At 45.7% G+C, this 12,307-nt stretch overlaps 3 protein-coding genes across 6 annotated transcripts in view; all 3 read left to right on the top strand.

Annotated features, from left to right (window-relative positions):
- LOC138267982 (pneumococcal serine-rich repeat protein-like) overlaps window positions 1-170 on the top strand; it is a 30,050-nt gene extending 29,880 nt beyond the window's left edge. Inside the window, exon 4 of the mRNA XM_069217286.1 lies at window positions 166-170. Coding sequence (XP_069073387.1) covers window positions 166-170 — 5 coding nt within the window. The remainder of the gene's footprint in view (window positions 1-165) is intronic.
- Window positions 1-12,307, top strand: part of LOC138268224 (pneumococcal serine-rich repeat protein-like) — a 179,716-nt gene that overhangs the window by 81,919 nt on the left and 85,490 nt on the right. For all 4 annotated transcript variants that reach the window (XM_069217676.1, XM_069217677.1, XM_069217678.1 and 1 more), the window contains exons 9-10: window positions 391-522; window positions 11,196-11,327. In XM_069217676.1, coding sequence (XP_069073777.1) covers window positions 391-522; window positions 11,196-11,327 — 264 coding nt within the window. The remainder of the gene's footprint in view (window positions 1-390; window positions 523-11,195; window positions 11,328-12,307) is intronic.
- LOC138267983 (serine-rich adhesin for platelets-like) lies at window positions 2,023-10,829 on the top strand. Its single transcript, XM_069217287.1, has 3 exons — window positions 2,023-2,041; window positions 2,494-8,708; window positions 8,790-10,829. The coding sequence occupies exons 1-3, from the start codon at window positions 2,023-2,025 to the stop codon at window positions 10,827-10,829; spliced, it is 8,274 nt and encodes a 2,757-aa protein (XP_069073388.1).

Consider the following 12,307-nt stretch of genomic DNA (forward strand, 5'->3'; position numbering starts at 1 on the left):
TGGGCAGGTACTACATGGTACTGAGTGCCTGCACTTCATCATTTGATAGGCGGAGTACCTGCACTTCTCAGTACTGCTGTAATATGGTTAATAGCAGAGAGTACCTGCACTTTCAGTGGGAAACAGACACTCTAAATAGTAAATACCTGCTCTTTTATGTTTCAGTTTAAAGCACTGGTTTTCTTTCTTTGGAATGGGCCTTTAAAAGCTAAAAGCCCGAACTAAACATCAGCCGCTGAGCAAACATGCTCTTGTTTTTGCATTGTCTGAGTATCTCTAGCACACATGTTACTCCATGTTAAACTATATAGTATACCATGGTATTATCAAAGACAAACACTGAATATGAAAACCTAGAATTCAGTAGAATGTGTAATGTATTTCACACAGGGCCAGTAACAGAAGAGGTTATTTATCCTGTAACTGAGAAGCCAGCAGAGCAACTTCCGGTGGTGAACACTACAACAACTCAACAAACCACACTGACATCAACAACCATTGGAAGAACAGCGACGAGCAAAGGTAAGACCAGGGTTATAGTGGACATGAGCTGTCAATCCTGGTAGATACCACAAATCATGGGAGCGCACATTGCACATAAGGGAGTTTCCTTGGGACTTTTTGGGAATGATGGGGTATGATGGGTGTACAGATTAGCCCATGACCTTCCTACACTCAGACGAAAAATCACTGATGTTGGTGGGTGTGTGATGACATCACCATCCAGTCACCAGAAGGCCACCTCCACCTCCAAGAGCTTGTATTTGCCAGAAATTAGTTTTCCTTTACTTTGTTAAGGGCTACTTCAATTAAAATGTTGCTTTACCTGATGGATGCAAAAACACGCTCACAGCCTCCTCTGACTGTGTGACAGGAAGGAAGGATGCTAAGCAAACTTTTAGGATAGAGTACCATGAACAGAACAATGTACGTAAATTAAATACATTTTTTAACAAAGACATCTTTGTCACATTCTTTAAGAAATAAGACACCCGGAGCTGACGAACCCTCTGCAAAAAAACACTCAAAGAACAGATAACCAATAAATGACTTAACGAAGTACCAGCATTGGACCATTAGAGTAGTTGCAAGTAGTTAGTTGCCTTTAAAAATCTACCATTTGTTCTGATATTTCGAACCAGGATGAGAATATACTACATGTGCTGATTTCTGCACCTGTTAATATGGCCATGCAAAGTACTTTCCCCCACATTTGCTAAGGGTTTGTGCCCTTGCATATGCACGACTCAACTATAGATTATAAAGAACAGCTCTAAAATATGCTGCGTTGCAGGAGGCCCCCACAAACCTTTGTCAATTTACATCAATCCTTCCTTCAATTGGAAGTAGAACTAGTAAAGAGGGTCATTAGTATTTGTTTCTGAGCATCCCACATAGTCTATGCATGCTTGGAACATACTTAAATATGGTCTTTTATACCAGAAACACTAAATGACAGCACTCCAGTAGTGTAAGTCAGTTAAACTTACCACAAGTATCCACCTGAATTCCTACTATTGTAGGCTCTGAAGTGCTGGTGTGTTCTGCCTGGCATGATGTACATTATATGTCAGTTTCATGTTGCAAACTGGAAGGGTTAGGGAATGTTCATTATAAAATATATTTAAATATTGAAATAAACTTTCTTGTACCTATTTACTAACAATCCTTTGTAAATGTAAACATACATGAATTTTGGATGATCACTTTTGTGAGACTTCTTGGTTATTCTGAATGAAGTCGAAAATGAATTTACCATAAGGCAAAATAGGTGTGGTTACAAAATATTCAGTTTTAAGTAATTGACCTCCACATATAGGGACTGCACAATCTGTTGACTTGTAGTATTTTACTAAGGTAATTAGATGTACAGTTATCATCACAAATCCCCATGTGCCTTGTGTATGTGCAGCTTGACAATATGTTTCCAGGTATATATTTCTTTGGTCAGTATTTCAACTTAAAACCTTTAAAATGTGTCTTTCAACTGAATGGAGAAGGCTTTAAAATAAAAGCAATTTCATGGCCTCCTACGGGCTAGGTAAAGTAAACTGAAATAAAGTGGACGCGTTATTGGGGCAAGTACAAGTGCTCTGCTAATCCCAAATGAGCAGATAACTGGAGAATGAAATTCAATCCAGTACTGAAGCACTGGTACATCTTGTAGGTAATGTAGGCCCTGAACGTTTACCTAAAAGGAAAGGGCAGCTTGGCACAGCACCCTGCATGTGTCTTTCTCTGTTGTACCTCTCTATTGAGTGAATCTCCTCAAGGACCCTGCACCGCGTGTGCCTTGTGCCTCACACATTCATTATTGTGCCCTCAAACAGGACAGTAAATGTGTATTTATGCACTTCATCTCCATTCTTGCTTGTGTGCAAAAGTATTTGTACACTTGTAGCACCCCGCATCTCCCTTTCCAATTCAAGCTGTCAAGCTTGTCTTTGAAATTAGCTTGTAATTGCAATGTGTTCTTTTCTACCACTGTTGTAGGTCCCACTACAAGCACTCCTGCACCTACCACAGCTCCACAGTACTTCACAAGCACTGCAGCTCCACAAACCACCTCAAGCACTGCATCTCTTACCAGAGCTCCACAGACCCACACCACAGCTCCTACCAAAGGTCCAGAGACCAGCAGCACCTCTGCAGGTCCTCAAACCATCCAAACCACTTCAATTCCTGCCACAGCTCTGAGGACTACCAAAGATGCAGCCACTGCCAACACAGCTCAACCAACAACTATGATTACTGTTGTTCCTACGACAGCTCAAGAGGTTACCACAAGCACAGACGTACCTACCAAAAGATCAGAGTCCACCAAAACCACCCCTACTGCAACAGTGATAGGTGGTGATGGCACCATAATCCCTACAAACCCTACCACATCAGTAGAGAGCACCACAATTGCTGCAACAACGACCACAACAACAACCACCATCCCAACAACTGCTGCAACAACACCATTAGGCAAGATCATTACCAGCACTTCAAGTTTTAGTGCAAGAGCAGAAGGCACCACAACCACTGCAGCAATGATGACGGAAGGAGAAACCATCACGACCACTGTGGCATCTGCCACAAGAGCTGGCACCACAGAGGCAGCTGCAGCATTTGCCACAGGATCAGAGACCACTAAAACATTTGCTTTGCCTTTCACGGAAGTACAGATCACCAAAATCACCACAGCACATGCTACAGGAGCAAACACCCAAGCAAGTAGTGCCTCAACTACCACAGTAGCCATGACAACCTCAGTCACAGAAGTACGTGCTACAGGAGCAGAGAGCCCTAAAAGTACCACAGCACCTACAAAGAGAGCAGAAACTGCTGCAAGCACTGTTTCATTGAATACAGTAGCAAAGGCTACAACAAGTACCACAGTGCGTACTACAACCTCTGAGGTCATCACAGTCTCTCCACCTCATATGACAGGAGCAGAGAGCACCACAGTCTCAGTACCATCTACCACAACATCTAGTAACATCATAACAACAGCAGCAGTGACAACTCTAGGCCAGATATCCACAACTCTAGGTGTCATTACTGGAGAAGAAAGTACTGCAACTACTGCAGCAACTACAGAAGCGAGTAGAATAATCGGGACCACTGCATCATCTACCACAGGAACAGAGACCACTTCAATCACTTCAGCCCCTAACATAGCATTCAAAACCGCAATAAGCACTACAGAAGTAGAGGCCACCAAAAGTATGGCAGCACCTACCTCGGAAGCAGAAACTACAACAAGAACTCTTTCACCTGCAACAGAAGCAGGGGGCCCCACAAGAGAAATACAGACTACCTGGGGCACTGCCACTACTATTGCTGCAGAAGGAACTACCAGGGGCAGTTCAGGAAGTACCACAGCAGCTGAGACAGCTACAAGCACTTCATTGCCTTCCACAGCACCAGGGACCACAAGCAGCACTGGTGCACCTACAACACCAGCCAATGTCTCTAAAAGCATTGCAGCACCTTCCACAACAGCAAAAACCTCTTTAACAACTGTACCAAGTACACCAGCAAGCGGTTTCATTGCAAGCTCTGCAAGTCCTGCGGGAGCGCAAAGCACTATAATCACAGCAACAGCTTCCACTACAGGTGGAATAACTAGAAGTACTGCAGCATTTACTACAGAAACACAGGCCACCTCAAGCACGTCAGGATCTACCACATCACCGGCAACCACAAGAAGTAGTACAGGGGCCGAGAGTACCAAAAGCATGGCAGAACCTACAAGGGGATCAGAAGCCATCACAAATACTGTTTCACCTACCACAGAAGCAGGGACTCCCATAAGTGAAGCAGAGCCCACCAAGAGCACTGCTGTTCGTATTACTGATTCAGAAAGCACTAGAGGCAGTGTAGCATCTGTCACATTAACTGAGATCACCACAAGCACTTTATTACCTACCACAGAACAAGCAGTCTCAAGAAGCTCTGTAGCATCTATTACAGATACAAAGGCCACTGAAAGTCCTGCATCACCCACTACAGTACCAGAAACCACCACAACTGGAGCGGAGACCACCACAAGCATAACCACTCCTATCATTGGTGCAGAAACCAGCAGGGACAGTGAGGCACTTTTCACAGGAACCACAACGACTACAAGCACTTCAGCACCTGCTACAGGAGCAAAAACAACCATAACTGGAGCAGAGACAACCATTACCACTCCTATTCCAGGAGCAGAAACCACTAGAAGCAGTTCTGCACTTACCACAGCAGCCAAGACCACTTCAATCACTTCAGCACCTACCACAGCAGTAGAGGCCACAGGAAGCACTGGAACAACTAATACAGGCATGGTGGCCACCAAAAACCCTGTATCACTTACTACAGGAGTTGAAACCACAACTGTCACAGCGGAGACCACCAAGAGCACTGCCGCTCCTATTGGTGTTTCAGAAACCAACAAGGGTAGTGCAGCACCTATCACTGTAGCTGAGACCACTGCAAACACCGCAACACCTATTCCATCATTAGAGGCCACAAAAAGCTCTGCAGCACCTCTTACAGAAACAGTAGCCGCCAAAAGCACTGCAGAGCTTACACCTACCACAGCATCAAGGGCCACTGAAAGCACTGCTGCTCCCATAACTGGTGCAGAAACTCCCAGAGGCAGCATAGCATCTGTAACATCAGCTATGACCACCACAAGCACTTTATTACCTACCAAAGCACAAGAGGTCACAAGAAGCACTGAAGTGCCTATTAGAAGTTCAAAGGCCACTGAAAGTGCTGCATCACCCACTACAGTAATAGAATCCACCACAAGTGGAGCAGAGACCACCACAAGCACAACCACGCCTATCATTCGTCCAGAAACCAGCAGGTTCAGTGAGGCACTTTCCACTGCCACCATGGCCACTACAAGAACTTCATCACCTACCACAGAACATGAGAAGACTAAAAGCTCTGTAGCACCTACTACAGGAGCAGCAACAATCATAACTGGAGCAGAGACAACCTCTGAAACTCCTATTACTGGAGCAGAAACCACCAGAGCTAGTCCTGCACCTACTACACCAGCAGAGACCACAAGAAGCACTTCAGCAGCTCTTACAGAATTAGTGACCACCATAAGCACTGTACAACTTACACGCAGCACAGAACTAGAGGCGTCCCAAAGCTCTGCTGCTCCGATAACTGGTGCAGGAACCACCAGAGGCAGTGTAGCATCTGTCACATCAGCTGCGACCACTGCAAACATTTTCTTACCTACCGCAGCACAAGAGGTCATAAGAAGTACTGTACCACCTATTACAGATACAAAGGCCACCAAAAGCACTGCATCACCCACTTCAGTAGCAGAAACCACACCAAGTGGAGCTGAGACTACCACAATCACTGCCCCTCCTATCATTGTTGCAGAAACCAGCAGAGGCAGTGGAGCACTTATCACAGCAGCCAGGACTGCTACAAGCACTTCATCACCTACCACAGAATTAGAGGCTACTAAAAGCTCTGTAGCACCTACTACGGCAGCAGAAACCACCATAACTGGAGCAGAGACAACTACTGACACTTCTATTCCTGGAGTAGAAACCACCAGAACCAGTTATGTACCTACCACAGGAGCCAAGGCCACTCTAAGCACTTCAGCTTCTTCCACAGTAGCAGGGGCCACAAAAAGCACTACATCAGCTATTACAGAATTAGTGGCCACCAAAAGCATTGTAGAACTTACAGATACCACAGCACTAGAGGAGTCCCTAAGCACTGCTACTTCTATAGCTGGTGCAGAAACCACCAGAGGCAGTGTAATATTTGTCTCATTGGCAGTGGCCACCACAAGCATTATGTTATCTACCAAAGCACAAGAGGTCACAAGAAGCACTGTAGCACCTATCACAGGTACAAAGACCACCAAAAGCCCTGCATCACCCACTACAATTGCAGAAACCACACCAAGTGGAGTGGATACCACTACAATCACTGCTATTCCTATCATTGGTGCAGAAACCAGTAGGGGCAGTGCAGCACTTAACACAGCAACCACGGCCGCTATAAAAACTTCAGCACCTACCACAGAACTAAAGGCCATTAGAAGCTCTGCAGCACCTACTACAGGAGCAGAAACCAGCATAATTGGAGCGGAGACAACTACTGCCACTTCTGTTCCTGGAGGGGAATCCACCAGAACCAGTTCTGCACCTACCACTGCAGCCAAGACCACTTCAATCAGTTCAGGAACTACCACAGCAACAGAAGCCACAAGAAGCGCTGCAGCAGCTATTACAGGAATGGTGGACACCAAAAGCCCTCTAGCGCTTACTACAGGAGCTGAAACCACAACAATCATAGCGGAGAACACCAAGAGCACTGAAGCTTCTATTAGTGCTTCAGAAAACACCAAGAGTAGTGCAACACCTATCGCTGTAGCTGAGACCACTGCAACCACCACAACACCTTTCCCATCATTAGAGGCCACAAGAAGCTCTGCAGCACCTCTTACAGAAATAGTAGCCACCAAAAGCACTGCAGAGCTTACACCTACCACAGCACCAAGGGCCACTGAAAGCATTGCTGCTCCCATAACTGGTGGAGAGACCCCCGGAGGCAGCATAGCATCTGTAACATCAGCTAAGACCACCACAAGCACTTTATTACCTACCAAAGCACAAGAGGTCACAAGAAGCACTGTAGCGCCTATTACAAGTTCAAAGGCCATTGAAAGTGCTGCAACAGAAACCACCACAAGTGGAGCAGAGACCACCACAAGCAGGACCACTCCTATCATTGGTGCAGAAACCACCTGGGGCAGTGAGGCACTTTCCACTCAAACCACAGCCACTACAAGCACTTCAGCACCTACCACAGAACATGAGAACACTAAAAGTTTTGTAGCACCTACTACGGTAGCAGAAACCACCATAACTGGAACAGAGACAACTACTGACACTTCTATTCCTGGAGTGGAAACCACCAGAACCAGTTCTGTACCTATCACAGGAGCCAAGACCACTTCAAGCACTTCAGCACTTACCACAGCAGCAGGGGCCACAAGAAGCACTGCATCGGCTATTACAGAATTAGTGGCCACAAAAAGCATTGTAGAACTTACAGATACCACAGCACTAGAGGTGTCCCTAATCACTGCTACTTCTATAGCTGGTGCAGAAACCACCAGAGGCAGTGTAACATTAGTCTCATCGGCAGAGGCCACCACAAGCATTATGGTACCTACCTCAGCACAAAAGGTCACAACAAGCACTGTTGCACCTAATACAGGTACAAAGACCACCAAAAGCACTTTATCACCCACTACAGGTGCAGAAACCACACCAAGTGGAGTTGAGACCACCACAATTACTGCTACTCCTATCATTGATGCAGAAACCACTAGGGGCAGTGCAGCACTTAACACAGCAACCACAACTGCTATAACCACTTCAGCACCTACCACAGAACTAGAGGCCACTAGAAGCTCTGCAGTACCTACTACAGGAGCAGGAACCACCATAATTGGAGCGGAGACAACTACTGCCACTTCTGTTTTTGGAGGGGAATCTACCAGGACCAGTTCTGCACCTACCATAGCAGCGAAGACCAGTTCAATCAGTTCAGGAACTTCCACAGCAGCAGAAGCCACAAGAAGCACTGCAGCAGCTATTACAGGAATGGTGGCCACCAAAAGTTCTGTAGCACTTACTACAGGAGCTAAAACCACAACAATCACAGCGGAGACTATCAAGCACACTGATGCATCTATTAGTGCTTCAGAAACCACCAAGAGTAGTGCAGGACCTATCACTGTAGCTGAGACCACTGCAAACACCTCAGCACCTTTCACAGCATTAAGGGCCCCCGGAAACCCCACATCACCTATTACAAAAATGGTGTCTAACAAAAGCACTGCAGAACTTACACCTACCACATCATTGGAGGCCGTCCAAAGCACTGCTGCTCCTATAACTGATGCAGAAAGCACTAGAGGCAGTGTAGCATCTGTCACATTAACTGAGATCATCACAAGCACTTTATTACCTACCACAGAACAAGCAGTCTCAAGAAGCACTGTAGCATCTGTTACAGATAAAAAGGCCACTGAAAGTCCTGCATCACCCACTACAGTAGCAGAAACCACCACAACTGTAGTGGAGACCACCACAAGCACGACCACTCTTATCATTGGTGCACAAACCAGCTGGGACAGTGAGGCACTTTCCACAGCAACCACAATCACTACAATCACTTCAGTACCTGCAACAGAAGAGGGGGCCACTAAAGGCGATGTATCACCTACTACAGGAGCAAAAACAACCATAACTGGAGCAGAGACAACCAATATCACTCCTATTCCAGGAGCAGAAACCACTAGAAGCAGTTCTGCACTTACCACAGCAGCCAAGACCACTTCAATCAGTTCAGGAACCACCACAGCAGCAGAGGCCACAGGAAGCACTGGAAGAAGTATTACAGGTATGGGGGCCACCAGAAGTCCTGCAGCACTTACTACAGGAGTTGAAACCACAACAACTACAGCAGAGATCACCAAGAGCACTGCCTCTCCTATTAGTGCTTTAGAAACCACCAAGGGCACTGTAGCACCTATCATAGTAACCACAAACCCCACAGGCACTTCAGCACCTACTACTGAGGTAGAGGTCATGAAAATCTCTAAAGCACCTACTACAGTAGTAGAAACCACCATAACTAGAGCAGAGACAACCACTACCACTCCTACTACTGCAGCGGAAAACACCATAACCAATTCTGCACCTACCACAGCAGCCAAGACCACTGCAAACACATCAGCACCTATCACAGCATTAGAGGCCACAAGAAGTCCCACAGCATCAATTACAGAAATAGTATCCACCAAAAGCACTGCAGAACATACACCTACCACAGCACCAAGGGCCACTGAAGGCACTGTTGCTCCTATAAATAGAGCAGAAACTCCCAAAGGCAGCATAGCATCTGTCACATCAGCTAAGACCGCCACAAACACTTTATTACCTATCACAGCTGAAGAGGTCACAAGAAGCACTGTAGCATCTGCTATGGGAGCAGAAAAAAACCTAACTGGAGCGGAGACAACTACTGCCACTTCTATTCCTCTAGTGGAAACCACCAGAACTAGTTCTGCACTTACCACAGCATACAAGACCACTCCAAGCACTTCAGTGCCAACAACAGCGGCAGGGACCACAAAAAGCACTGCAGCAGATATTACAGAATTAGTGGCCATCAAAAGCACTGTAGAACTTGCACATACCACAGCACTAGAGGCCTCCCAAAGCACTGCTGCTCCTGTAACTGGTGCAGAAACCACAAGAGGCAATGTACCTTCTATCACATTAGCCAAGACAGCCACAAGCACTTTAGTACCCACCACAGCACAAAAGTTCACAAGGAGCACTGCATCACCTATTACAGGTACAGAGGCCACCAAAAGCACTGCATCACCTACTACAGTGGCAGAAACAACCACAAGTGGAGTGAAGACCACCATACGCACTGTCACTGCTGTTACTGGTACGGAAACCACTGTGAACAGTGCAGCACTGACAACAGCAGCCAAAACCGCTACCAATTCATCAGCACCTACTAAAGCACTAGAGGCCACAAAGAACTCTACAGGAGCAGAAATCACCACAATTGGAGCAGAGACAACTACGAGTATGGCAGCTCCCATTTCTGTGGCTGAAACTTCCAGAGCCAGTCCTGCACCTGCCTCAGCAGCCAAGACCACTCTAAGCACTTCACCGACCACAGCACTAGAGGTCACAAACAGCACTGCAGCACCTATTACAGAAGCACAAACCACCAGAAGTGGAGAGGAGACCACCACAAGCACTGCTGCTTCTATTGTTGGAGTGGAAACCACCAGAGACAGTGCAACACCTACCATTGAAGACAAGTTTACTAGAAGCACTTCAGCACATACCACAGCACCAGGGACTACAAAAATTACTTCAGTGACTACCACAGATGCACACACTACAACAAGCGCTTTAGGATCAAGCAAAGCATCAGAGACCATAAAAATCACATCTACTACAGAACAAGGGGTCACAAAAAGCACTGCTGGACATACAACAGGAGCAGAGACCACTGCAAGCTCAGCATCACCCTTCACAGCAGCACAGTTCACCACAGGCATTCCAGCACCATTCACAGCAACAGAGACAAGCACAAGCAGCGCAGCACGCACGAAAGACACAAAGTCCACAAGTGCAATAGCAGGTACAATTCTCTTCTTTGAACCTGGCATTTCACTGTCACTGTTCTCCTCTGTGTGCTCTGTTACACCTCTCCCTCTCTACTTCGATTTTCCTCAGTGCTTTAAATGGGCAGGTACTACATGGTACTGAGTGCCTGCACTTCATCATTTGATAGGCGGAGTACCTGCACTTCTCAGTACTGCTGTAATATGGTTAATAGCAGAGAGTACCTGCACTTTTAGTGGGAAACAGACACTCTAAATAGTAAATACCTGCTCTTTTATGTTTCAGTTTAAAGCACTGGTTTTCTTTCTTTGGAATGCGCCTTTAAAAGCTAAAAGCCGGAACTGAACATCAGCTGCTGAGCAAACATGCTCTTGTTTTTGCATTGTCTGAGTATCTCTAGCACACATGTTACTCCATGTTAAACTATATATTATACCATGGTATTATCAAAGACAGACACTGAATATGAAAACCTAGAATTCAGTAGAATGTGTAATGTATTTCACACAGGGCCAGTAACAGAAGAGGTTATTTATCCTGTAACTGAGAAGCCAGCAGAGCAACTTCCGGGGGTGAACACTACAACAACTCAACAAACCACACTGACATCAACAACCATTGGAAGAACATCGACGAGCAAAGGTAAGACCAGGGTTATAGTGGACATGAGCTGTCAATCCTGGTAGATACCACAAATCATGGGAGCGCACATTGCACATAAGGGAGTTTCCTTGGGACTTTTTGGGAATGATGGGGTATGATGGGTGTACAGATTAGCCCATGACCTTCCTACACTCAGACGAAAAATCACTGATGTTGGTGGGTGTGTGATGACATCACCATCCAGTCACCAGATGGCCACCTCCACCTCCAAGAGCTTGTATTTGCCAGAAATTAGTTTTCCTTTACTTTGTTAAGGGCTACTTCAATTAAAATGTTGCTTTACCTGATGGATGCAAAAACACGCTCACAGCCTCCTCTGACTGTGTGACAGGAAGGAAGGATGCTAAGCAAACCTTTAGGATAGAGTATCATGAACAGAACAATGTACGTAAATTAAATAAATTTTTTAACAATGCCATCTTTGTCACATTCTTTAAGAAATAAGACACCCGGAGCTGACGAACCCTCTGCAAAAAAACACTCAAAGAACAGATAACCAATAAATGACTTAACGAAGTACCAGCATTGGACCATTGGAGTAGTTGCAAGTAGTTAGTTGCCTTTAGAAATCTACCATTTGTTCTGATATTTCGAACCAGGATGAGAATATACTACATGTGCTGATTTCTGCACCTGTTAATATGGCCATGCAAAGTACTTTCCCCCACATTTGCTAAGGGTTTGTGCCCTTGCATATACACGACTCAAAGCGGCGCAACCATCAACTATAGATTATAAAGAACAGCTCTAAAATGTGCTGCGTTGCAGAAGGGCCCCCACAAACCTTTGTCAATTTACATCAATCCTTCCTTCAATTGGAAGTAGAACTAGTAAAGAGGGTCATTAGTATTTGTTTCTGAGCATTCCACATAGTCTATGCATGCTTGGAACATACTTAAATATGGTCTTTTATACCAGAAACTCTAAATGACAGCACTCCAGTAGTGTAAGTCAGTTAA

The sequence above is a fragment of the Pleurodeles waltl genome, chromosome 12 (assembly GCF_031143425.1).
Source record: "Pleurodeles waltl isolate 20211129_DDA chromosome 12, aPleWal1.hap1.20221129, whole genome shotgun sequence".
In the NCBI taxonomy this organism is placed as follows: Eukaryota; Metazoa; Chordata; class Amphibia; order Caudata; family Salamandridae; genus Pleurodeles; species Pleurodeles waltl.